The following is a 26,893-nucleotide window of genomic DNA, read 5'->3' on the forward strand; positions in this document are numbered from 1 at the left end:
TCTGCAGAGGTCAGCAGTCTGCAGTCTTTGTAACAATATGTTCTCTGAAGGTGATCAGTGTAGAGTTGAGTCTCTGTGGGACTTTAATATGTAAGGGTAAACATTTGGTTGCACATCTATGCTGTTTTATTGTAAGTGCATGTTGAAATGTGTTGTTGCTACATACTAGGGCGCAAAACGGACATGAACCTGTAGCTATAAGTGGTGTGAAATACCTGAAGCAGGCGGCACACTCCAGAGAGTTTACAGTAAACACATGACACAATGGTGCAGAGCCCTCATCAACACTAATGGCACACAGCACGCACTGTCATAGCCTATACTGCCTGGTTCACAGATTGAAATCAAAAAAAGTGTCTCCTGTGTGTCCTGTCCTTGTGAGTTGCGCTGCTGTTTGAGCTTTTACCAAACTCAGTGGACACCACCTGGTTCAACTTCAGACATGGATAAACGTCTCCTGCAAATATTGGGCTTCTTGGTCTCATCACTGGGATGGACGTTTGTGCTGTGCACCATGGCCATGGACTACTGGAGGATCACCCAGTTAGGAGGACAAGGAGGCTCCTTCATCATTAGAGTGGCCTGGTACTGGTCCAACCTGTGGAAGGATTGTTTCTCTGATTCTACAGCTGTCACCAATTGCAGAGACTTCCCAGTGCTCTGGACTGTCACTCGTAAGTGCACAAAAACATGTTTCTAATTGTTAGTCTTTCACTCTGAATGAATAGAAAAATTTGCAATCCTGTAGAGCAGCAGGTACAGAATGGCACAACCATGGATAGATGTTCCCAGTGACAGCAGAATTACACAAGCACTTGAAGTGAGACTGTCACTATTGAAAGGATAAAATACATAAACCTGGTCTTAGAATGAAAAGTTTAATTCTTAAGCGACACATCCTTGTTGATTCCAATACACGCAGGGGTTTTGTCACTACAGGCTCACTTGGTCTGGTATGACCAGTAACTTTTGGTTTCTAATGCTAGTTAATTTTAGGAAGATTTTGCCATGTAAATAACATTAGTAGATCAGTTAGCTGACTTTATGATTCCTCTCTAAATGTGTTACTGTCACCCTCCATTGTAGCATCTAACATTATCCTGTGGCCTGCATTCTACAGAGAGGATTGTTGTAATTCAGCATGTCAGTTTCATGAGAATTTATTGGCCACTTTAATTCACCTTTCAAGAGGAAATATTTTCATTCATACTCCATAACCTCACTTTGAATGTTAAGGTTTTACTTACCAACATGCTTTGTGTGACATTGAGTTTACACCAATCAAAATCTTAACAGTAATAGTTCCCTTAAAACTCCTCTGAGAAAACCATTACACGCTTTGTAAAGTTGGTATTCATTGCTCACCTGTTTAAAATGACTGTTTATTGTACAGGTGTCTACGTGACTCTATTCAGTCCATGTAGCTAATATAAGAGCACTTCAACATCTTTTAAAGAGCTTATGATGTGATTTTATTCTAACAGCGTCCTCTTTTCAGTCTGAGAGAAACTGAACACTATCCTAGAAACTGAACCTTTTCTTTTAAACCTTTTCTCATTTTGTCAAACCTGAACTGTTCCCATTTCTCTCAGCTTTCATCCAGGGAGTGCGAGGATTACTAATGTGCGGGTTAACTCTGGGATTCTTCGGTGTAGTACTTTGCTTTCTTGGGATGGAGTGCACTTATATTGGTGGAGCTGATAAAACCAAGGACAAAATGCTTTTTGCCGGAGTAGTGTTTCATGTTGCTGGTGGTGAGTACAGCACATACATACATGTACATGTTTGTCTCTGTAAATGACAGACAGTGTTTTGCCCTCATTATTTCTTGGTATCAACGAAACCTCTGCACACAGGTGTGTCAGATATTTCTGCCTACTGCTTATACATCAACAGGATCGCCAGAACAACCTTTGCTGCCAGTGTAGGGCCAGGAGTCCTACGGTACAGTTTTGGTTTTTTTTTACACTTTTGTACAATACTTTATATCATTTAGTTTAAAATGTCCACACAATGTGGTGTGTATACAGTATTTAAATTGTATTGCATTTAATACAATTAAACTATTCCAGGTATGACCTAGGCCCTCCCATATTTCTTGGATTGGTGGGATGTTTTTTCATCCTGTTGGGGGCTGTGTTCTATTCTGTGACGGTCTGCCGAGTAATCTGCCCCAAAAGGTATTATAGATCATCCATCTTCATCCTTTTTCTCTGTGGCTACCAAGACCATCCTGTTTTATTCATTTTGTCAATGTTTTTACTTTTTGGTCTTACAGTAAAGTGGTATATGCCTATGGAGGAGGCACATACATGAGCCCTCGCTCCAGAGGACGAACGTACGCTGGATACTACAAACCCTCCTGGCAGTATGGATCTTATCTAGGCTCGGGTCGATCCAGCAGCTCCAAGATTTCAAAGCTCTCTCAGACGACACCAACAAAAATCTCAGAAAGAGATGCATTCGTGTAGTATCTTAAACCTTTTTTTAAATTCATATACTTTTATTCTAACACCAACAGGCAAACACAAAAATACATAGGGGCTCAAAATCTGATTAGCTCATATTGTAGATGAATATACTCTCAGCCTTCTCTTTAGAGCAGCATATGTACAATTGTATTTTTTTGTTGTTGTTGTTCTCATTCACTTGTCATGTTTTGTTTTTGTAAAACAGCCCATTCTCTGTATAAAATATACTTTCGTTTACGCTTCATGTATTAATTCTGCTGTGATATAATCAAAACATGTATGACAACTCGGAACATCACTGTAATATCTATGAATTATAATATAATGATAAAAAACTTTGTACCTATGAATATATGAATATGAGTATACCATGAGTATTGTGTCTTTCCAGTCATTTTCTTCAATGTATATATTATTTATATATATATATATATATATATATATATACACATACAGTATATATGCATACATACATACTACATACATATATATGCATATAAATATATGACAGTACTTTTTATTTTACACCAGTATATCCTCAGTTTTACAAAAATATAAGTGTATCATTCTCCTGTCAGCCTGTGTAATAAAATGGTGCCACCATTTTTAAATCTTTTACCATTCGGGAATGTGATGTGCCTTGTTCACACTGGTTCACACACACCATCTGAAGTTAGTAAGTAACTAATTGGCACACAAAAACTGAAGCCATGCTGGCAGGCTCCTGGGTACCAACAACAAACACATCACCAAAATGACCTTCAGGAAACACAGCAAACACAATCCAAGGCAAAACATGTGATGATGTACACAAACCACGTTCACCCTCTTGTGTGTGTGTGTGTGTGTGTGTGTGTGTGTGTGTGTGTGTGTGTGTGTGTGTGTGTGTGTGTGTGTTTCCATCTGCATGCAACAGCTGAGGAGGGACTTTTGGGCAGACAGCGCCAGACACACAAGTGTCCCACAGCTTGTGATCAGGAGCTTTGTGCCGCGGCTCGGCTCAGTCTTCCCTCTGTCTAGTGGTTCAACTTCAGGGCAGAAATGGGTTACAGGACTGTGGTGATGTACATGGAGATTGGCTGCTTCGTGGTCTGTGTGTCTGGATGGATCCTGGTCTGTTCCACAATGCCAACGGAGATCTGGACTTGGTCCGAAGTTGACAGCATAGTCCTGACCACTTCAAACTACTTCTCCAACTTGTGGAAGGATTGTATATCTGACTCAACTGGAGTATCTGACTGCAAGGGAATTCCATCATTGCTTGCACTGAACTGTAAGTAAAATATATGATGGTTAATTTAACACTTTTACCTACATTTTGTGGCATGTACTGAACATTGTTTTTCCTACTCTTGGACAGGGGACATTCATATGTGTCGAGCTCTCATCATAATCTCTATCATCTTGGCTTTCTTTGGGTCAGTTCTAGTCTTAGTGGGAATGAAGTGCACTAAGGTTGGGGGATCAGAGATTGCTAATGCAAGAGTAACCTTTGCTGGAGGGATGAACTACCTTATCGGAGGTAAGACGTTAAACTGAGAGCTATTTGAAAGTCACATTGAAAAGTACTCTATGATTAATTTTTAAATAAACATGTGCATTGTTTCAGGGATGTGTTCTATGACTGCTTTCTCCTATTATGGAAACAAAATTAGAGCAGAATTCCAAGACCCTAACTTCAGGGCTCAGAAGTACGTACAATGGATGATAAATACAACAACCTAGCCTTATTAATACATCAACATTCATCGCATTATTCTAAGAGGGAAGAGCTGTAGCCTGATGAATTATTCTTGTATTTATTGCCAGGTTTGAAATAGGCGTTGGTGTCTTCATCGGCTGGGGAGGCTCCACCTTACTTGTTGTTGGAGGCCTTATTTACAGTATCTTTGCAGGGAGGGAAGGATGCCGTTCAAGGTAAAATGCAACAACTGGATACATTTTTTTATTTTTTTTTATCCGCATTTCTATTATTCTACAGAAAAGAATAACCACATAATTCTTGAATTTTGACACTCACAGCTCAAAACACTATCCTGCCTACCGGTTCCCTGATGCCTACGCAGTTGCCCCGGCAAAAAAGAGCCTTGCTTCTCTGGCTCGTTCTGAGATTAGTGAGACCAGAAAATCCAGGAACACCAGTGACACCAGTGACACCAGTGACATCAGTGACACCAGTGCCAGCAGCATCTCTGGGGTCACCAGTATCACCAAGACGACAGCTACTAATGAATATGTGTGACATATTATCAAAGATTGGAAATAATTATTACTATTTTCTCATCTGTGTGCAGGTTTTCTTTTTAGGTGCACTGAATGTTCAATATGCATCATTTATAATAAGTCACTCTAGTGGACTCCTTACATTTAATGTCCAGTTGGACTAAGAGAATGCTATCAGTTTCCCCTGATATTAACTCTTGCTCTGATCTGAGACAAAAATTACTGTATGTTATGAGTATGTAAAGAAATATATAAAGAATTATCCATGCAAGAACACAGATTGAATGCATGCTTTGATCAAATATTGTTGGAAGCCATAAGATGTTTTTGAAATTTGTAATAAAACTACATTTTGATATTGATTCATAACAGAAAGAGTGGTTTGGGACGAGCATGAGAATATTCATGAGTTTTCACCACTGGCAACTTACAGATGTGAACACACCCAACACACCACCTTTGCATTGGGGAATTTAAGAGTTTTTCAGTCTTCACTTTGGATGTTTGACTTCAAAAGTCATTGCATCCCATGATGATCAAACTCATAACATCCAATATTCCAAGTAGTCCACTCACACTGTGACCTATGTTGTCAGACAGCTGACCTTTATTTCCTTGCACCTTTGAATGTCTACATTGGGTGTTGGACTTTAAAATTAATCGCAGCCCCAAACCTAAGACCTCAACACACCAGATCAGTGTTCTTTCTCCATGAGATATTTATACAGACATTTGAGCTCTATTTCTTGGAGATCTTGTGTCTTTTAGATACTGGACTTCAAAATCTGACCAGATGGTTCAAAGAGTTCTGAGACTTCTGAAATTTTGAATATTAACACTAATATCAATGACAAATATTAATCAACTGTCTTTTTACAACTAGCTTGGGGTGTAAGTTATGGGCTGGAAAACAATGAGCAGCTGAAGCTTTATTGAAACATGAAGTTGCAACCAAGCTTTTAGAAATGTTGGAGGAATTTTTGCAACTACATTAAAACATTAGAACTAAATTAGCCACTGTTAGGTTAGCCTATTACATTAATAGCCACTTGAACTGCACACACTATATTGTTATCAGTTACATGTTTTTTTCTATATATATATATATATATATATATATATATATATATATATATTTACACTGTAGTGCAAATAAAGTGTACTTCTATCTTTGTGAGGACATTCACTGACATAATGCATTCCATAGACCCTTACCCTAACCTTAACCTTAACCTATCCCTAACCTTATGCTGACCATAAAATCAGTTTTTTCCCCAGTTGGGGTCATGGCTTTTGGAGTCCCCAATTAATTAGTTGCCAATGACAGAGACGCGCGCGCGCACGCACGCACGCACACACACACACAAACACACACACACACACACACACACACACACACACACACACACACACGTACCTTGTGCTGCCGTGGCTCCTCTCTGTTGAACCAACTGAGGTGGGCGTGGTTTTGCAAACCATCCAGCCAATCACAGTCACCCACGACCTGTCGGTTGCGTGTTTCTGCTCTGCTGTGACTGGGGAAAGAGAAGCAATATGCTGAACAACGCTCAACTCATGGGACTGACCAGAATTAAGCGAAACATTAGTTAAAATAACATCAGCTGAAGTTTGTGGGACCTAACGAGAAAGAGGACGTGTCAGACACAAATTTAACCATGGTTTCCATTGACCATGTAGCTCACAAAATACTGACTTACATCCCATATGTTCTTGTTTTGATGGACATGAGATATGAAGGTAAGAAGCTGACTAACTTCTACTTTACTGTACTAGGCAAGCTAACGATAGCTACGAACTTAACGTTACCAGAACTTTGGCCATGGTTCAGACAGCCTGCTTTTAGTCAAGGTAGGGTTAACATCGCTAATGTCAGTGTCAACATTACCAAGCCAAATCCACAACAATGCTGGCTAACGTTAAGCTAGCTAACCGCTATTGACTTATTAGTAAAAGTATTGAGTTTGTTTTAGCCTATAGGTGAATAAAAACTAGCCAAACCGCTTCTTTGCTAATGCATCACAGAACGGAGTACTGTACAGTAGTAGTGTGTGGAAATATACTCAGTATAGTGAATATGTTTCAGGAGTGAAATGCGGTAGGGATGGGAGTGTGGACAATCATATGGAGATGGGGAAGAAGCTGCTCGCTGCTGGCCAGCTAGCCGATGCCCTCTCTCATTTCCATGCTGCCGTAGGTGAGTGTCATTAACATGCTGAGTTTTTTTTTTTTTTAAGTTTAACTTTTGGCTTGTTATGGTAGGAAACACAGTAAACTTTTGCAGCCATGTTTGCATGTTCTTTTATCAGACGGAGATCCCAAGAACTACATGGCCTACTACAGGAGGGCTACAGTGTTTCTAGCAATGGGGAAATCAAAGTCTGCACTGCCAGATTTGAGCAGGGTCATTGAGCTCAAACCAGACTTCACATCTGTGAGTTTTTGTTTTTACATCAGTTGGTCTGAAATGTTTTGCACACACTCATGTCATACTTTACCAGCACCACAAATATGCATTGTAGGTGTGACAGAATCCACCCACTTAATAGGAGTTAGCTGCTACATATGTGCATATATATTATGTATTAGCTCCAGGCACAACTATACTGGGAAACCTGTCAGTTTTGTCAGCTGTGTTGATAAGTGTGTGATTTCAGTCTTATGCCCAACAAGTTCCCTCTCTCGCTCTTAACAGGCACGGCTTCAGAGGGGAAATCTCCTTCTGAAGCAGGGAAGACTCGATGAAGCAGAGAGTGACTTCAAGAAGGTGGTAAGTGTAGCAGAGTAATATCCAGTTTAAAGTCTACAGCAGCAAGACTGAATATTAGTCATTATTTTTGTCAGATAAGCAGAGTTCACCAGGAGGTGTCAGTGTTGATCAGTAGCCTGGTGTTGTAGTGAAGCTACACTTACGCATAAGAACGAAGCTTAATGTGGTTTTGTTATGATTTAAAATAAGGAGAGTCATTAGATTTATTAACTGCATGTTTGTTATGAATATTATTTGTTTTTCTATTACTGTGCACACTTGATTGATTTCAGAACACTGTACAGATATACTATAAAGCTGACAATGTGAGAAATGTTATTCTGGACTGATTGAATTTAACAAAACTCTTTGAAACCAAGTAGCAAGAAGGTTAAATGATAGACAAAGACCACATAATATCATGTGAAGCTGACGCACCCTGCATCCATAAGCCATCTTACAAAATGTAGATAGTAATTAAATTGGCATTGAGCTCTCATTTGGACCCTCTGGGATCATTTATAGGTGCTTGTTAAGGATTAAGACTGGAAATCGCTAATGCATTTTCCATTAGAATTACCAAATTAGACTGAAGTTTCACAACACTCCCACAGGACATAAATGCCCTTGTTATATCTACTATTAATTCTTAGATTCCATTTACAGCTGCAGTATTCTCAGGTGAAGTTATCATTCAGGGGGAAATTAAGTTCCTCCTCTTTCAGATAATGTCACATTGTGCCAAGGGCGCGTGGTTGACCTGCTGCTCCCTCCCCCTCCCACAGGCCCATTTTGATCATTAGCTCGATGCCTTTTCATTCCCTTTTATCGAACAAACAGAAAACCAGTCAATGTTTGATTAAATTTCTTATATGTAGGTTGGATCTCAGTGGTTAGTCCTGTATTCTTGTTTGGCAGGCTGTAATGTGGAACCTAGTTCAAAGGAATGCTGTGTGTTACAGACGGCTAGAGTCTGTGATAAATATAGGTCTAAAGTCAGCTGCGATGTGGCTTCTGCTTCAGGAGAGCAATGAGTTACCAGCAGAGTCCCAGCAGAGGCCTATAGGCATCTGAGCTTATACAGTTTTACATACAGACAATATCCTGCTGGTATAATGTCAAGGTATCTGGCCAGAGGTGCATGCTGTCCTGCTGCTTCAGCGGCCCACAACATTGGCCCAGTGTAATGCATCACATTTATGCATTACACTCCTCCCTAAGCTGAGCTAGCAGGAAACACTTAAAGGGTAGCCAGGTCTGTTTGTAAAGGTTTGGTCATTAGCTGAGGTTGCTCTTATGAATATGATGACCTCCATGATGAGGATGATTATAATGCAGTGTATGTAGGGAATGGTAAGTACTGCTATGGTACATGGTGCTTTCAGGAGGCAAAGTTAGTGCTAGAATCTCGCCACAAATGTAAGAGCTCATATTGGAACACACTGATGAGTGACAGAATAAAATTTTCTTAAACACACAGATCATGCTTATACCATCTACATATCATATTTCACACTCTGTCCACGCTTCAGTTTTTGTTGCCACTCTAGACTTCTTTAATCATGACAATAAGTACTTGATATAATGTCTTGCTTTGCAATCCTCCAGATGAAGTCCAACCCCAGTGACAAAGAAGAGAGAGAAGCCCAGAGTCAGCTGACAAAGTCAGATGAAATTCAGCGACTGGTTGCTCAGGCACGCAGCAGCTTCAGCAGCCAGGATTATATGACAGCTGCTGCCCAGCTTGACACTGTCATTGAGGTAAGAGACCTACCTTGTCAGCATTGCCTAATTTTCCTGCAAGCAAGACATTGTCCATGTTATCATTGCTGCACCTTGTGCACCGAGCATTTGAATAGTAACCAGTACTGCAGTTTGTAAGTATTACTGTCCACCTGTGACAGACCTGCGTTTGGGATGTGACTTCTCGTGAGATGCGAGCTGAGTGTTTTATCCAAATGGGAGAGATGGGGAAGGCCATCAGCGACCTGAAAGCTGCATCCAAGTTAAAGAATGACAATACCCAGGCTTTCTACAAACTCAGCACCATCTACTATAACCTTGGAGACCATGAGATGTCCCTCAAGTAAGACCCACTTGCAGACTGCTTTTTTTTTTGAGGAAGCTCCCACACTGGTATCGGACATTGTGACCAGTACCAGAATAAAATGGTGTCACTATGACAGAACATCCTAGTTATTAAGCTGATTCAGATAATAGATTATATGTCAGGTGTTTTTTGTAAATTGACATTACCAGTCTCTAGATTTATTTGTTCGTAAAAGTACTGGATTATTTCACATGGATGAAAGGTACAGTGGATCGCTCTTAAAAGTTAAAATAAATAATAAAATATTAACAAATACATTTATGAATACTTTTCCACCTTCCACATGATAAATATTAACAAATTATTTATAATATTAATCCACAAAGCCAATCATGAACACTGTAAAAATTCTAAATGCAATGTGGCAAGCAATAAAAGCACAACTTTTCAGACATCTGGAGCACACATGCTAAACACAGAGAGACTAAAGAAGCAAAAAAGAAGCAGGGATCACAAATATACCCTCAGCAACACTGACTTCTATGACACACAATAGGATATTTGTTTAACAACAAGTTTCAAAAATAACCACAAAGTTGAAATCAGAACAGCTTGAGCTTCACCAAAGCGGTGTTACTGCTAGACTATTGAGTGTACTTGTTATTTTTGTCCACTCCCTGCGAGTTGGCAATAAAGCACATACAGTACATCAGTTAACATGGAAAATAAATGTGTCTGCTGTAAACCCTCTCGCTCTTACTTTCTTCCTCCTCTTCTCTGATCTGCAGTGAAGTGCGCGAGTGCCTGAAGCTGGATCCTGATCACAAGCAGTGTTACAGCCATTACAAGCAGGTCAAGAAGCTCAACAAACAGATCCAGTCTGCAGAGGAACTCATCCAAGAGCAGAGGTAGGGGGGGGTGTGTGTGTGTGTGTGTGTGTGTGTGTGTGTGTGTGTGTGTGTTCGGCTTATTATGTATCTGTGTAAATATACAATAATATCCCCTCTGAATACCAGGGATTGCATCATCTGTGACTGCTTCCTTTATCCCCAAGCTCTCCGACTTTCTGCTCATACAAACGGGCATGCAAATCCCATCTGAATGTGAATGGGTGTCACATCATATTTGACATACACAAGATATCATATTCACAAGCCTAAACCCAGAGAATAACAGAGTGTCATGATGTTTGTGGGTGCAATCATCTCTGTTGCATTCTGCTGTTTCGCCCCAGTGTCTCAGTGTTGTTGAAACACCTACCTGCCTCTTGCTCTTTTAGGTATGAAGAAGCAGTGAGCAAATATGAGGCAGTGATGAAGACCGAGCCCACAGTGCAACATTTCTCTCTGCTTGCCAAGGAACGCATCTGCCACGCGCTCACACAGGTAACACCCCTTAACCGCAGCCACCCGATGTATTAACTCGCTCTGTGCTTTAACTGCTTTATATATCTGACCACCGTATTTTCTGTGCATTACGACCAGAGCCAGCAGGCCAGCAGGGCTATCTCAGTGTGCAGCGAAGTCCTCCAGTCCGACCCAGAGAATGTGAACGTGCTTAAGGACAGAGCTGAGGCCTACATCCAAGAGGAACAGTATGAGGACGGTAAGCCTGACACGCTTAGCTGGATTTATTATTCAATCTAGTGGGGTCAGTCTGTTAAATTTCCACACTCAGAAACAGGGACAAACTCAATACTGTTGAGTCTCCACTGGGAATACATCCATTTGAGGAGAGAAAGTCAATGATTTTTAGGGCTTCTTAGTGATGAGAACGCAGCCAATTAATTGAAGTTACTGAAATCTGCACACCCTGGCTTCTTCAGTAGGCACACCTGTATAATTTATTGGAATCCAGTATAGCAACTCTGCCACACCTTTACAGAACTCACAATGGCCAGTTCTTATTAAAACTTTGGTGTTAATTCAACTATATGTTTAGTACTACGTTTTAGTTATTGGTGGTATTGTGCTGGACTGGATTATATTGAGCGATGTCTCTAATATTCTTCACCAACACATATTTGTGACCACTGAGTGTGTGCTGAAATAACCTCAACTCTACTACACTTGAGAGGTACAACTAACTGATGTCATGGCAGGAGCTTAACACAAGGGGTCCTTGTAACACTACACGGAAAACACGGTGAAATAAAGTGAAAACATCAATGGTGCGTCTTGTAAGCATCGCACTATCTGATCATTCAATTCTGTCTCTTTTAACACAATCTATCAGTTCATCGGCAAACTCCCATTCAGATTATAAATTTGAATAAGCGCAATAAAGACCAACTGCAGATAAATACATCAAGGATTTCCATATCTAATTTGATTAAAGCATAGAACTACGATGTGTAAAGGAAATCATGCGGCACTTACTGTCTCTGTGAAGCCTGTGGTGGCAGAGGCAGGACCAGGCTGAAACAACGATCTCCCTTACCTGTTGTCAAATCGCAGAAAGTCCAATGATGGCAGATGGTGAAATCCCTAGGAACAGTCCGCCTCCCAGCCATCATATTCCCCTGTCAGCTGACGTTCTACTGCCACCATGCAAACAAGCAATGGATAATTTTTGCCAAAAGCCCTGCCTGCATTTTACGTTTGTCAATTAAGTTTGAAATTTAATATAAACCATCATTACCTCCTCAGTGTGTTTGTGTACAGATTGTCAATGCAATATCCAAACCCTGGATCAACTGTTCAGTACATTACAATTGGAAACTCGCAAATTTGACTCTCACTGTCTGTGTTAGTCTGATATAAGCCAAAAACACTGGATCGAATATTGGAAATATTTGTTATGTTATTAAATGCAAATCCAATATAAACAATTTACAAATATTCTCTGAAACACAAGTAATGGCTGTGTCGCAGATCAGTGAGGGGAAAAAACGAGTGACAAAATGGCATCAGGGCAAAATGCTAAATGTGCAATGTGTCAGGTGTAGAAAGATGGAGTCAACTGAATGTTGAATGAAAAACTTTGTAGAATACTTGGAAGTACAAATTCTAGATACAGTGGCTTCAAAGAGGAAAAAAATAAGAGTAGGATTGGTGTCAGTATTGGCAGATCCTTTCAGTTCTGTGAATGTCACTGAGGCGCAGCACTGAAAACCTAGACAATACCTTCATTATCCAGTGCATCAGACTCCAACACTCCTATTGATTTACACAGCGTAAACAAAATGAACATAAAGTAATGATTCATAACTTGCCAGTGTGATGCCCTCCAGAGTAGAGATTTTCTGTTTGTTTTTCAAAAGCCTGCCGCTGGTTGAAGCTCGTATCGAACTCGAACTACAGCGGATCCGTCTGACAATGTGCGTCATTCAAATTAGAGACTGCAGATAGAAAACTTTACTGCCTCATATCTGACACTTTCAGATGCCCGCACAGGCAGTTATTCAGCTAAAAGGAAAGGTGGCTACAGTACAGTACAGGCTAGCTGCTGTGGATCGGAGATTGTGGTAAGAATCACTACAAAGGCTTTGAAATTAACTTTTTTTTTTTTTTAGTATTTGTTGAGGAGGTTTTGATGGTAGCTAGTAGCAAGAGATGAAAACCAATGAGTAGAGTTAGAGATTGAGGCAGGGGGTCCGTGGCGGGATGTTAACATGAGGCATTGCAACCACATTTTAGACGTGTAGGCTATCATAACATCCTCGGGGGGGGGGGGGGGGGGGGGGGATAAGTTTGTAAAGGATTATATGCATGTGTCTCAACTAATTACAGAGACAGAATGATCATAAAACAGGAACGGTGTTGCTGACCTGTTCAAAAGAGCAAAGACGTGGTCAGTGCGCTGCTGGATTGCTGGTGACAGTCTCCCTGCTATGCCTCTCCTCCCATTGTGGCGCAAGTCACCAAAATAGAAAACTGGCACAGGCGAGGAAAGGACCTCAGCACTTTGGGCCAGTGCTAAACAAGCCCTCTCTTGTCTGATGAGCTAAATGTTACACCATGTTTATGGATCTTTTAAAGAAGAAAATAAGTAATACATCTATTTATAAAATCCTCAAAAGCTAAAGCCACTAGCTGTGTCACTGAGCACTTAAGATGCACTTGAGGTTAGTGCGACAGTGATGTTATTTAGTTTTTATCTCGGCTAACAGCTCACAGAAGTGTTAAATGCAAAATGTCAACACACTCACAAAGAAAATAGCAGCTATAAAAAGGGATAAAGGAGTCGTATTAACGCTCAATGTCAGTTTTCATTTAGTCCATGTAACTGATTCCTATCTATAGTGTAACACCCAAAAATATGGTTTTACTTTCTATTTTAGTCTCTAACAAAAAATGAAAAAAAAAAAAAAAAAAAATCGCACACACACGTCCAATTAAACCCACAATTAACACCACCAGCCCTCTAGGCAGGTAACATCCTTCACTAAGACCCCATCAGCTCTGCAACCGCAGGAGGTGCTGGCTGAGCATGAGCAAATCAGCAGGTGGGAACACCAGACCTCGCGCAGGCTTTTAAAGTGTCAGAATCCATGGGTGTTAAAACTCACCTCGGTACACCACACAGGGTTAACAAGCCCTAAAGCTCCCAAACGTGCACGCACAAACAGCCTGGAGATGCTGCAACATGATCTGAAAGTGATGGGGCTTACTGAATGAATAAAGTGGTTCACAAGACTACAGTACAAGATCAAGCACTTTCAGATGTTTGTAGAGGTGATGCAGAAATGAAAGACTTTATATAAAAAAAAAAAAAAGTAGGGTTTGTGTCTATATGATTCTGGCAATGATAGTATTTTTTTTTTTTTTGATCATGACTGCTGATTGTATTAAGAATTGCATCCCTCACTTCCATACAGATGAGCACATCTTTAACAAAAGTCTCATTAAGCAACAATAGGGAATTATTGTCAGCTGATCCCTGTGAATTCTTCTGTTTTTTGTTTGGCTCATCATCTGCGTGGAGGCTCGCACACATAATATAACCTCATGACACTGAAGGATTCAGTGCCTTGCTCAATGACACTTGATAAGGGCAGATGCTTGCCACAAGGTGTCTAAAGTCTGTTGCGTTCAAATGAATACTGTAATACTGTGTGCTACACTTCCCGTTAGCTGTTTTTGTATGTGCCAGCAATACTGATTCTATCCTGCATTTTTATTTTCCAGCCATTAAGGACTATGAGACTGCTGCCAAACACAGCGAGAACGACCGCCAGATTAAAGAAGGCATGGACAGAGCTCAGCGACTTCTCAAACAGTCTCAGAAGAGGGACTATTATAAGATCCTGGGGGTGAAGAGGTGGGCGCTGATCATTATTTGTAAACTTGATGGGATGTTTTTTATATTATTTTTTTTAAAGGTGTATTCCAGACGGAATTTCATAGATTCCCCAGGGGAAATCGAGGAGAATTGGGGTATTTTACAAGTGTGTTCCATCAGAGAGCAGTTTATGTTTTGTGGTCAGATTGTGGTTTTCAGTTAGTTTCAGACATTGAATAACCACTGTGCTCTAAAGAAAGCCCTACTGCATGTGAATGTTATATAATATATCCCTTTTGAGCATTTTGATGTTAAGAGCACTACAGATAGTTTAAGATGGAAATCAAATTTAAGGCAATGGAAGCACTCATGGTTATAAAAAGTAATGGTTTATTACATGGGAGCTTGTGTGCTAACCCTGACACTTAGAGAGTATTATTAGGGCCAGCTTATGTAAAAATAAATAAATAAATAAAGAATAAGATAAGGAGAGAAGCTGTTCTTATCTTCAGTAAATGTGTTGATAATACTCTCCCCATGATCACAGAACTGCCCAGAAAAAGGAGATTATCAAAGCCTACAGGAAACTGGCACAACAGTGGCATCCGGACAATTTCCAGGATCCGGAGGAAAAGAAGAAGGCTGAAAAGAAGTTCATAGACATCGCTCAGGCTAAAGAGGTTCTCACTGACCCAGGTAAGAAGTGTGTGGTCCGCAGAGTGTGGGGAAAGTTGTTACCACCAGTTTCCCAGTAAATGTCAGACCTCTGAGGAGCTACTGAAGAAGAGGAAAAAAAAAAAAAAAAAAAAACTCTCTACTTACTTCTTTCTTCAAGTAGCCTGAGACTTTCTCTACTGTGTGCCATTACTGTTTCAGTAAAATGGTTTCATCCAAACCAGTTTACAGAACCCTATTGTGGTATATGTATGAACATTTTTTCAACATTGATGTTTCCAACAGCACATATTTTGCTGGTGTAACATATTTACCACAACTCATTTTGTAATTGGGCTGTATCAAGTTAGTGTTTGATTAATCAATAAAAACTGGAATATTTGTTGTAGGTCACATTCACATGTTACAAGTTAATCTCTGTTGACACTCATGTTTGAGTTTTTCCTTCATGCATTGCAATTCTTAGAACAAAACCATCACCACTTTGGAGAGCTTGCAATTTAGCTTAATTCCTGCAATAACTAACCAAACAAAAAACTGTACATGAAATTCATAATACCCACGTTTTCCAGAATAAAGTAATCAAATTTAGGGCTCCAGGTGAAATAAACTCAAACCTCATGAGCCAAGTGCACTTCTAAGTCCTCTATGATAACTGTTCTCTGTCATAACTCTATGACAGACCTTCACAAAAGTTGTCTCTTTGAGCATTGCTTAGGCTAAAGCTGCATCATTCTCAAAACGACCTTAACCAAATCTTTTCTGAATTATATCTTCACTGAACCATCTTCAATCTAACAGCTCAAACTAAATGTTTGATTGAATGTGTGGAGCTGATTGGCTGAGCTAAAAATGTTTGAAGCGTTGCAGAAAGCTTTTCTCACAGTCCAAACAGTGGTAGATGTTATTTCTGGGCAATAATAAAGAGAGAACTAAGAAGTTCTTAGAGTCATTTCATTTCTAATTCAAAAGCTATACACGAGCACATATTTTTTATTGAGTTGTTCTGTACTGACGTGTCAATCTGCATGTTTTTCTAGAGAAAAGAACCAAGTTTGATCATGGGGAGGACCCCATGGATCCAGAGAGCCAGCAGGGTCACCATCATCATAACTTCCATGGAGGTTTCCACGGCTTCCAGGGTTTCAATCCATTTGGTTCTGGACCCTTTAACTTTAAATTCAACTTCAACTAAGGAGGCTCACATCCAGCACTGCTGGAGTGGATTTTAGTATTTTCCTCCCTATTTAAAAGGGAGATCACTGGCAAAAGGAATGTCAGTACATACCATCAAGGCTCACAAAAAATGTGGAGCAAATTGTGACTTTGATTCAGTGACCTTAATTCAAGACGCATCTTTGTTGAATAATACAACTTCAGATTCCGTTTGGGGAAGGACTGTTGCTATGCTAACAAATATCTGCCATTTGTGAAGCAGCTTTTATCTGTTCAGAATGAGTGCTTAATTCTTCATCCTTTCCATATATTGTACACTCTACAATTCACATCCATTCGAAAGATTCAGTTTGTACATAGGTACAGTACTATTTTTATATGAATGGAGTTTTTCTGAAGTGTAAATAAAGAGATATTTATGTACATTAAAATGAACTGAGGGTCACGAGTATTGCGGATTGGATGGTTCGGACAGTAATTTACTACATTCATGGACTGAAGCTACAGTTTGAGAAATGGCACGTAGTAATGGTACTTCATTACATCTGACCTTTCAATATTGCAACTATCTTAACAGCTTATCTTCCCAGTTGATGCATTTTCACATGGAACAAATTACACAATCCCTTCACTGTAGACAATTCAAAACACGAACAACACATCCACTTACAGGCGAATTCACAGAATGCTTTTGTAATGACAGTTCTGTAGCAAAGATTTATTTTTCCCACCAGACAGTAATATAAACATTTCTTTTTGACACAGCACAGTGAAAGATGGGTGCCCTGAGAGCAGACTTCTGCACCCATTTTTAAAACTGCTTCAGTTGAGCAGTAACACCTATCTTATTCCTGAGACAAAACACTGGTTCACTGAGGAATTAAAATATTGAAAAATTCTTTCCAAAAATGTAATACAGTGGAGCTGAATGTACATAAGATGTAAACATACTGAAATAAGTTAAAATCCTATATTCTACACATAAACCATGGCCTGTAATGTGCAAATGAGGATTCTTCGTCCCATAATTTGGCAATAATAAAGCCTAGCTTGGTCTTCTAAATCATATTTGATATAGTGTCATATACTTGGCAGGTAGACAGACAGGTGACTGTTGGTTAGGCCACGCCTCCCTGTAGTTACTGCAGCTGTGCTTATCAAGCTTTCCATTGCAGCGTGGTGCATTTCCAGCTAATGACTGTACTGTGAATGGCTCTTAAATGTGGACACAATGGCTGCATAAGCTGCATGATAAGACGTTAATGATAAAAGACAAGGCAAAAAGTTTGCATCTTCACCAGTTGATGATCAATGCAGTAGACACTGATATAAAGGAGAAGCACTGTTGTGTGTTGTATGGCAGGTATAGATGGTTAGTGCCAGTATTATGATTAAAAATGTTATTTATTGTAACATAACCCATGGTTGGCTCAGGTGGTAACGATAGAAAGCATGTATAGATATAGCCTGAGGTGTAAAATAACATATAATCCCACAGAATAATGTAGTTAGCCAATGATAAGCCCCTAACGTTTGGAGATAAATTTAGGTTACTGCCACTGTTTTTGGTTTTGCAAAGGCTAAAAAAAAAAAATACACCACCCTCCAGGAGGAGAAACAGGTGGAGAAATCCAAAGACTGACAGGCCTGCCATGCCTAGTTTTAGCTGCTCAGCTATAATTGGATAATAGCTGTTCAGGGGCGGGGTTTAGCAAATGGTAAACTATCAGTGCTAACTGCTGTTCTCATGTAACAACTTTAAATCAAAGTGTAATTTTAAAAATAAATCAAGCTTTACTTCAGTCACAACTTTGGTATGGGCATTTCAGTCAACGCATAGTCATGTTTACAAAGTCAAATTAAGAATATGTACATGTATTAGCTTTTTGAAAAAGGTGTACATAAACAAACATTAAGATTTGAGAATAGATTCTTAGAAATGTGCCTTCTCCATTTGATTCGTGATTCTGCATACATTATCAGTGCAGCTTGTTTTCCTCACATACACACCTAATTGAGTGGTTTGACTGACCGTTTACTCTTTCTGTGGTCACTTCATTTTCCGGTAACCACGTACTAACAAGACCTGACTGTAGTGCTGATAGTGCACCAGGAGTTCACAGCTGGCAGTTAACACTTACACGTGTTGATTTTGTAAGATGTACTGACTGCAGAAGCAGCCATGGCATCTCTGAAAGTATGACATCCTTCTCCGGCTGTGCCGCTGTGGATGTAAGACTCCATGGCTATGTTTAGATGGAATTGTCTGTCTTCAAGCTTCACAGGTGGCCTGCGTGCAAAAGGTGCTGCCTCCTTCGTCTCAAGCATAGTGCTGGCAGACGCTAAAGTTCATCACGCAGGTTGTCTACTGTGCAGAGAGGGGAAATGTAGGACAGACATTAGAAAAATGAACACAGAGGTTAGAAAGAAACCAAATTGACCAAAGAAAATGACTGACCATGCCTTACAGTTTGACTTTTCTGTCTATAAAAATGGACAAACATTGAAGGCACAGAGAATAAATAGCATTTTTCTTTATTAACCTTTTTTATGCTGTGAGGGAGCGGGAGTCTGTTTTTCCTTCGCTGGGTCTCCCTGTTCCTGGACCTGTCTCAGTAGCTGTTTTATCTCATTGTCATATTCAACCCACTCAGGCACAATCCTTGCTGCGGCCATTAGCTTGGGCTCCTTGGTCTTTGGGTTATTGCACTGCAGTAGAGAAGCAGACAAAACATCACTCATGTCGACAGAGCCACTTTCTCCCAACAAGTCAGATTGTCATGGCCAGCACTGTCTGTGGCAGGCACTTGAACCTAATTTGATTTCCAATTCTGTTAAAAGGACGTTAGCCTATGTCTAGTGTCTGAATTACCAAGTGGTGTCCTATACCACAATGAGACAATGCTTCCTATTTCAGTCTACTGGAGCCTGCCCAGTAATTCTCTAAATTAGTTTAGGAGACTACAGGATTGCTCCTCAGTTGTTTCCTAAATGCCAAGTGCCTCATGGACATCAGTGGCTGGGAGTATGCTCTGACTTTTCAGCGCTGTAGCAGCTGCAGTTCACTATTATAACCACCACAGCTGGAAAAAAAAAAAAAAAGGTGGTATACCAATATTATTCCTCTTATCAGCATGTTTCCACAGGCAAAAGAATGATTCAAGTAAATAATACATACGGATTGCACTATCTTAATAAAAGACACAATTAGATTTGATGATGAATTACTGATTAGCTTCCCCACACTGCATAGACAGATCTAACTGCTCTGACACTCACCAGGTCTATAGTCTTTGCTGTGACTTTGGAGACGTCATCACACCATGTCTCACACCATAGCCACTCCTGAGGAAGAGACTTAATGGCCACCTGGTGGATCATGTTGTTGGGAAGGTCCTAGAAACATTATAAAACAAAATATTTAGGTGTATTAGACATATGATATATGAACAAAATATAGTAGTAGGTGTTTCGAAGAACAAACTCTGCATCATATAATGTAGTGGTGTTATGTCTGACCTGGTCCAGGTTGGACAGACTGTTAGGGTCTTGGCTCAAGGCTTGGTACTGGCCTCGTAATCTGTCCCCTGCTGCGATCTTTCGGAACTTCTTTAAATCTACTACAAACAGAGCGCTGGTTGAAATATGGGAGAAAAGAGAGAGGAGACATAAAAAGCAGGTGTGAGAAAAACCATTTCCTGAATGAGAAAGCCTGTAGGAGTGACTTCGTTTTTTATTTATTTTTTTAAATGACTCAATTTAGATAAAATACCTCAGGCACATGCAGATAATTGTACCTAACGTGGCATATTAATAAACCCAAATGTGTAGACTTGTAATTTCACTCATCCCTTATTAGATTTAAGTCTGCCAGAGGACATTCCCTATCTCATGTTTTCCCTGGGCGCACTGATATGGATCATCTCTCACCCTCGCTGATGTTGTCCTGCACCACAGAGCTGACCAGCATGCTGGCATCCTATCAAGTCAATATGGTTTTCTGACTTTGTCCTCTGTCTCATTTCCATCATCATCAGCCAGTGCAGTGGTGAGGTAGAAGTAAAGTAGAAAGTCTCCCTGGCAGCTCTGCCATCTGATCAGCCATCACACTGACAGATGTAGAACTCCATACCTCCAGCAAGGACCTGATTAATAGTCATGACTTCTCTAGCGCTTGATTTAATATGTGTCATGGCTGTATATAATAAATACTAAATACTAGATACTAAAATATAGCTGTTAGAATTGTAACTATAATTGATGAGGTAAAATAGCTTTGAACTTTTTAAATTCAAATAGTGTATGATCCGATATGGTAGAATTCAATATCATTTGATCCCAGCTTGTGCAGGGGAATCTGGGGAGGATCATTTTAATTATCTAACAATCAAGAAACTTCTGGTGGATTAGTTAAATTCTTTTACCTGAATAAGATGATGTTTTAAAACTACACACAAATATAGTATATTATCAGAATTCCTTACCAGGGTTTCAGCGCAGTTGTTGCTGCTATAATACATTTCACAGTTTGCTATGGAAGTGTACCTGATGTGGTATTTTCTGTGTCCCAGATGTGAGGCCCAATAGCCGGTTTTCCAAAAGCGATAGCCTTCCATCTCTCGGCGGCTATCACAAAACGGTGTGAACCCATAAGGAGCACCCTCCAGGTTTAAATCCCTCAACTCCTTCAGATCAGCCCGAACTATCTGAGAGAGAGAGCGAGAACATCGGTAAAGGTAGAGAGGATTGACGACAAACAGTGATGTTTAAAATCTCATCCAATCTTCACACCAGCGCTGAGACTGATCCAGACAACTCTCTCACTTTCAGCCACACAATGACACATTGCTCTTTCCTGTCAGTCCAATTTGATCCTTACCTGGTCGGCATCCACAAAGATGATCTTGTCCACAGCCAAGGGGAACAGAACATCCAGGAAAAGGATCTTGTATCCCCAGATAATGCGTTGCTTCTCAGTCTGCTGGTGGAGCCAACGGGGCCACTTGTACTGCACTAATTCATATTGGAAGTCATACGACTCTGCCATGTGAGATATGGTCTCCTAACCGCATTGAAAACAAAACACCAGTGGTCAAAAAAATCAAATACAAGAGCATGTTTTCTATGTGACTAACCATTTGCAAAATTAGCTAAATTCAATCAACTATACTGCACTTAAATTTATGCAAAGCATTGTGCAACAGAGTGCTATACTGTGGGATATTTGCCTCTATTACAAACAATTGAGAATTAGATTTATTTGGAGAGGAAAGTGTAAATGCCAGTGTCAGATTAAACAATCTTGCACAGAAGAAAACAGATGATGCTGGTTCCTTTTTGTGGCCTAGCAGAGGGACAGCCATTGACAGGCGGCTATGTTACAAGCGTGAAAAGGCAGATAAGGCAATACAATACAAATGAAACTTTATTCACTAAAGATGCCATTAACATAAAAAATGCAAGTTGTCTGGCTTCACCTCCCTCTGGCATTTTTATTTGCTATTTTTGTGACTCAACAAGTCACAGAGGGCACTGAATGCATTTTCACCCGTGACACACAAAACCTGAGATTAACACATGCCATCACAGAGCCAGGAACAACCTACAGACATTTTCTTTACTTTGTATAAGTAAATCTCTGAAGAACTGGGATCACATCATTTTGAATAAGCAGGAAAAACAGAATGCTCGTCTGTAGTCATGAAGTCAGGAAAGTACCTTGAAAGATGGGGAGAGGTAATTCTTGAGGAACCAGAACTTGACAGGTGTTTTGGTATGCCGAAGGACAGACAGCATCATTATTCTGAAATAGAGACAGAAAGATTGAGAGCTGAGTCCCAGGACTAGAGGACTAAAAGGAATGTAATGTGTAGGACCTGGAAAGTAAGTGTGTGAGAGTGTTTGTGAACTGAACGCGACTCACCTCAGAAAGCGCTCATACAGATGGCCTGAGGCCACAGAAAATATATTTAGAACATCTTCTTTCTTCTTCTCTCCATCATCCTTCTTGGAGCCACCACCCGTGATGCTGTAAATGAGACCATAATACATGAGTCTGCTGTGTTTTGATTGATGCCTGTTTTTCACTTAGTGACAGTAAATCAGCACTAAGCAGGTAGTCACCATGCTTTTGTAAACCCAGGGGTAATAATAGTTATACCACCCAGCAGAAAACATTTTCAAACAAACCATGCATCACTGCACAGCAAACTGAGGTGCTCTATCTAAATGAAGCAATAGCACAGGGAATGACAATGTTCTGGAAAGATAAAATTTTGACATGATTTCAACAGCAGTTCAGTTCTCCTGCTGGCACTCATAATCAACGAGTTACATCAGACACAGACATAAAGGAGAGACTTTATGCTTACATACCTGCATTGCTATTAGAGAGTCCATAACACAGGGTAAAGAATAATGATTCTTTTGTATTAGATCACTTAACTCCTAACCACAGGCACACTGCTAAATTTTAAAAGGGAGCATTATATCATGCAATATAAATTTTGGGTAACGGTAAAAATGAAATAAATACATCAGGCACCATTTTGTGACGCTGCAGAGCACAAAGCGCACTATCCATCAAGTGCAGCATCAACGGTGTGCAATCTTGCCACGCACTTCTTGTTATTTTCATGGCTGGATGCATGTGCCACACCAGCAGTGAATGGCATATAAGTTGCAAAAATGCATTAACAGACATTATAGGTAATTGTGTCAGGGGTTGGTAGCAACAATGCCCAACAATATCAGCTCCTTTTATCCCTTTTAAAGGCAGTGCTGCCATGATGTACGGACAGTTTGGCAATGGTGTGAATAGTATGGAGGAGCTTCTCCCGAGAAGAGACTAATATTCTCCTGTGGGATGTGCAGAGTTGTAAGTAATGGTACAGCAACCTATTCTGCTAAGGGCAGATGATTTTTTTTCATTTTAATTCATAATTCATAGTATAAGTGTGTAAGCTTGTTATTTCATTTGGAATTCTGACATTCCTACAGTTAAAAAAATACACTGTAGCACAGCCAATAACTAGAAAAAAAAGTTAATGAAGTACATTTTTAAGACACATTCAATTAGATTAGGCTATATGCAAAACTAGCTACTAGCTACCTGCCAACTAACAAAGACAGAATTTTTGTAGTTACATAATTAAACCAAACATTGATTAATAGTCATGACTTCTCCAATTAATCATCAAGTTGTATTCAGCAAGAACTGGGGGTGGGATTCAGTTTTTATATCTCTCAACAGTAGTATGCCGGATACATTTGCCTCAAGGGCTGGAATGTTTACTGTTGCTGGGCAACACCGTCAGCTGTGAAAGTACCAACGTAATCATAACCGTAATCATTCAGATTTTCATTGCTAAATATCTATGTTTGATATTCATTGGGATGAGTCTGCGAGCAGTTTGGTAGGTTTAAGACGGGATCTGTGAACCCCTCACATTACCAGATAATCTGGGCCGAACATTAGTACTGACCAAGGTCCCAGACCAGTTTTCCTCCAGTTGTCAGGAAGGGGTGAACTGGGGTCAAATTGGCCTAAAACTGAAGTCTGAATCTGACTTTAGAAACACATGGTTGCCCTGGTAATCTGGTGTTGTAGGGTGGGAATGAAGAGAAAGAACTTGTGAAAATGGATGGTCCTGAGGGTTAAGTAGTTAAGTAATTAAAAGAGAGAGAAGTTTCAGTTGTCAACATGGAGCTAAATAAATTGTGTGCGTTTGTCCTGAGGATGTTAACATCTCCAATCCTGTTAATTTGCACCGCATAAACTCGTGCAATGACTTGTCAATTAACTGATTAGCAGATAATAGAAAATCCATCAACAATTATTATAAATCATAGTTTAAGTCATTTCTCACGCAAAAATGTCAAATCATACAACAGCTAGTGCTCTGTAAACACACACCTGTGACTGCATTACATCAGTATTACTGTGCCAAACTAATTGTTTCAAAAATGTCAGACACTGATGTGAATTCTTATTTACTGGGTGGGCTAAACGTGGATAAGTGGTGGAAAAGACAGGATAGAAGTGAAATCCTGCAATCTTACTGGTTCCCAAACTATAACAAGAGAAGACGCTGGAGCAATATCCACTGTAGCACCATGCAATTAAAAAGGCACCTGTCCAAAAACACCTGTACCAGCAAAGAGGAGTGCTATAATAATGGAGCATTACTTCAATAATTGCAATTACAGGCGATATACAGATATATGTTTATCATCTCTAAGTGAGCTTTCCACTGCGTCTGTGTGTTGCTGCATCTGTGTGTTGCTTGGCAACCATTCCACTAAATGTCGCTGAGGAGCTACATTTCTTGGTGGAAGAATGATTATTTGTTCAAAAATAAATTACTGAACTTTTTAATTTGTGTGTTTATTTTATGATAGCTTACAAAATATATGTAGTAATCATTTTATAAAAGCAATGAGCCACACAACACTGTGGTTTTCAGTGATTTTAGAACAACTAATGGGGTTTTTAGGTTTTTAGACCTGACAACACTCCTTAGTTGTTCTAGTTGCTGTAAACCACAGCCTGTTGCGGCTTTATTTGTTACTCCGAGTTTCTCTGAAGACAGATTAGGAAAACATGAAAAAGGAGAGTTGTGTGATTTTGGGGAGTAATTCACTAATTAAAGTGATGACAATAGTATAGGAACAGGGTGCAGAGTGAAATTCTTGCCCAGGTACAAACACATGGAAGGTAGACAGCCTGAAATGTGGTAAAACCCTCACCGCCCACTGTGGTGTATGCCAAGCCTCCTAAATACCAAACCACCAAGCAAGGAAAAACACTCACTGTGCCTAAGGGAAAGAAAATGGCAAACAGTGTGCAGACATAAAGATAGTGCCAATCAAGTCAGCCCTTTACCTTTCAGTCTGAATTAACCTATTAATTAATTTAGAAAAAATTGGTTAACAAATACATGAGTAAAACTTTTTTTTTATGTTGAGATAACAGTACAGACGAGAGGAAATTCCAAAGGACTCTCTCCACACTTGTGAACGCACCAACATACCCCAACTGCTATTAAAGAGCAGTGGCTCATGATGCAAGGCACATTTAGCGGACAGAAATCAGGACTTGTGCTGGAGGGTAGATGTGTCTGCAGTCAAACTGTGTGTCCTTGTCTGAAACAGACTGCTGATGAGGGAAGGAGTGTCTCTCCCACATTCAATCACAACCACAGCTATGGCCCTGAGGCTCCAGGAAGACACCAGTGAGTGAGAGGGAGGTGTGAAGGGAGGGGAGGGAGCATAATGTTTGTCTCCACATGTCCTCTAAAACCAACTCTCTGGCACACACATGCAAGAGTCTGACTGGTAAGCAAGTCACAACCATACAACACAACACTTTTATTTTTTACATTAAATTGTCATTTCTTGCCTGTCATTCTGAAAACATTTTGTGCATTTCTCTCCCTGAACTTCACCAAATATCCTCCTAAAATCAAAGCATTGCTTTCTGTCATTGATGAATTGGCTTCTGGGGAGTCACCACACATCTGTGGGGTCTGCGGATACTGAATGTCTGTCATGACTAAGCCAGCCATTATGAAGGGCCTACACCACAACAGTGGGGCCCCCCAGATAAGCAGCTTTAGAGGGTCAGGTGAGAGCCGGTTTGGCTGACTCACCCGAGATAATCTGGACCTCTGGAAGGATCCATAGAGCTCTGAATAAATCCTGAGCAGTGGACAGCACTAACCAAACAGAACTCTAATTCTGTAGATTGAGCAGGATCGTTCTCTAACATCTGTGTGGAGATCATCAAGAAATCAACATCAAGTCGCGAGCAAGACAGTGGACAAAAAGGCCGAAAGAGATATTGTTGATGTATAGTACATGTGTTTTTTTTAAAACACCCATACTGAAACCAGCAGACACGAAGCCACAGACAGAACCACTCTGATCTTTGCCAGATGTAATGAAATTCTCTCTGGGTGTTCTTGATATATCAGATTCAGATTCACAATAACATGAGGTGACCATGACCTTGAATTTTGACCTTTGCCAACCAAAATCTAATCAATTCATCTTTGAGTCCAAGTGAATATTTGTGCCAAATTTGAAGGCATTCCCTCAAAGCGTTACTGAGTTATCGTGTTCACAAGAATGGGATGGATGCACGGACGACTGGAAGGACAGACATCCTGAAAACATAATGCCTCCGGCCCTGGCTGTCGACTGTGCAAGGGCCCCATCTAACACTCTTCACTGAAGAGCATATGACTACTTGGGGCGAGGTGGCTTTTACTGCACCCTCCACCTGAAGTCTGAATAAGTCCCTCAGGT

At 40.1% G+C, this 26,893-nt stretch overlaps 4 protein-coding genes across 7 annotated transcripts in view; 3 read left to right on the plus strand and 1 right to left on the minus strand.

Annotated features, from left to right (window-relative positions):
- Positions 1 to 329: 329 nt before the first annotated feature.
- LOC111662180 (claudin-10-like) lies at positions 330 to 2,845 on the plus strand. The gene is made up of 5 exons (XM_023415959.2): positions 330 to 674; positions 1,593 to 1,754; positions 1,857 to 1,944; positions 2,073 to 2,180; positions 2,279 to 2,845. The coding sequence occupies exons 1-5, from the start codon at positions 443 to 445 to the stop codon at positions 2,469 to 2,471; spliced, it is 783 nt and encodes a 260-aa protein (XP_023271727.1). The 5' UTR covers positions 330 to 442; the 3' UTR covers positions 2,472 to 2,845.
- A 544-nt stretch (positions 2,846 to 3,389) lies between these two features.
- LOC111662161 (claudin-10-like) lies at positions 3,390 to 5,056 on the plus strand. The gene is made up of 5 exons (XM_023415934.2): positions 3,390 to 3,744; positions 3,832 to 3,993; positions 4,081 to 4,162; positions 4,281 to 4,388; positions 4,494 to 5,056. Exons 1-5 carry the CDS (start codon positions 3,513 to 3,515, stop codon positions 4,711 to 4,713), a joined length of 804 nt encoding a protein of 267 aa, XP_023271702.1. The 5' UTR covers positions 3,390 to 3,512; the 3' UTR covers positions 4,714 to 5,056.
- Positions 5,057 to 6,217: 1,161 nt separating this feature from the next.
- Positions 6,218 to 17,043, plus strand: dnajc3a (DnaJ (Hsp40) homolog, subfamily C, member 3a). Its single transcript, XM_023415842.2, has 12 exons — positions 6,218 to 6,452; positions 6,799 to 6,909; positions 7,022 to 7,146; positions 7,408 to 7,482; positions 9,070 to 9,222; positions 9,366 to 9,547; positions 10,300 to 10,419; positions 10,791 to 10,896; positions 10,996 to 11,116; positions 14,641 to 14,773; positions 15,282 to 15,430; positions 16,450 to 17,043. The coding sequence occupies exons 1-12, from the start codon at positions 6,371 to 6,373 to the stop codon at positions 16,602 to 16,604; spliced, it is 1,512 nt and encodes a 503-aa protein (XP_023271610.1). The 5' UTR covers positions 6,218 to 6,370; the 3' UTR covers positions 16,605 to 17,043.
- A 231-nt stretch (positions 17,044 to 17,274) lies between these two features.
- The window catches only part of uggt2 (UDP-glucose glycoprotein glucosyltransferase 2), a 42,184-nt gene continuing 32,565 nt past the window's right edge, over positions 17,275 to 26,893 (minus strand). For 3 of the 4 annotated variants that reach the window (XM_023415841.2, XM_023415840.2, XM_087176512.1), the window contains exons 33-40: positions 22,509 to 22,613; positions 22,304 to 22,388; positions 21,465 to 21,647; positions 21,131 to 21,291; positions 20,105 to 20,219; positions 19,865 to 19,981; positions 19,129 to 19,294; positions 17,275 to 18,953 (exon numbers count right to left, since the gene is read on the minus strand). In XM_023415841.2, coding sequence (XP_023271609.1) covers positions 18,928 to 18,953; positions 19,129 to 19,294; positions 19,865 to 19,981; positions 20,105 to 20,219; positions 21,131 to 21,291; positions 21,465 to 21,647; positions 22,304 to 22,388; positions 22,509 to 22,613 — 958 coding nt within the window. In that variant the 3' untranslated portion in view covers positions 17,275 to 18,927. The remainder of the gene's footprint in view (positions 18,954 to 19,128; positions 19,295 to 19,864; positions 19,982 to 20,104; positions 20,220 to 21,130; positions 21,292 to 21,464; positions 21,648 to 22,303; positions 22,389 to 22,508; positions 22,614 to 26,893) is intronic. The other variant, XM_087176513.1, reaches the window with a different exon arrangement.

This window comes from Seriola lalandi, unplaced genomic scaffold (genome assembly GCF_002814215.2).
Source record: "Seriola lalandi dorsalis isolate HSWRI2012SDOR001 ecotype SW California unplaced genomic scaffold, Sedor1 jcf7180002054559, whole genome shotgun sequence".
Taxonomy (NCBI): domain Eukaryota; kingdom Metazoa; phylum Chordata; class Actinopteri; order Carangiformes; family Carangidae; genus Seriola; species Seriola lalandi.

Excerpts from the sequence above, each read along its gene's own strand:
- dnajc3a (XM_023415842.2), top strand. The coding sequence starts at position 6,371 with ATGGTTTCCATTGACCATGTAGCTCACAAAATACTGACTTACATCCCA. Across the intron at positions 6,453-6,798 it reads GATGGACATGAGATATGAAG|GAGTGAAATGCGGTAGGGAT; the intron begins GTAAGAAGCTGA and ends AATATGTTTCAG. Across the intron at positions 9,223-9,365 it reads AGCTTGACACTGTCATTGAG|ACCTGCGTTTGGGATGTGAC; the intron begins GTAAGAGACCTA and ends CACCTGTGACAG.
- LOC111662161 (XM_023415934.2), top strand. The coding sequence starts at position 3,513 with ATGGGTTACAGGACTGTGGTGATGTACATGGAGATTGGCTGCTTCGTG. Across the intron at positions 3,745-3,831 it reads ATCATTGCTTGCACTGAACT|GGGACATTCATATGTGTCGA; the intron begins GTAAGTAAAATA and ends ACTCTTGGACAG. Across the intron at positions 4,389-4,493 it reads AGGGAAGGATGCCGTTCAAG|CTCAAAACACTATCCTGCCT; the intron begins GTAAAATGCAAC and ends TGACACTCACAG.
- LOC111662180 (XM_023415959.2), top strand. The coding sequence starts at position 443 with ATGGATAAACGTCTCCTGCAAATATTGGGCTTCTTGGTCTCATCACTG. Across the intron at positions 675-1,592 it reads AGTGCTCTGGACTGTCACTC|CTTTCATCCAGGGAGTGCGA; the intron begins GTAAGTGCACAA and ends CATTTCTCTCAG. Across the intron at positions 2,181-2,278 it reads CGAGTAATCTGCCCCAAAAG|TAAAGTGGTATATGCCTATG; the intron begins GTATTATAGATC and ends TTGGTCTTACAG.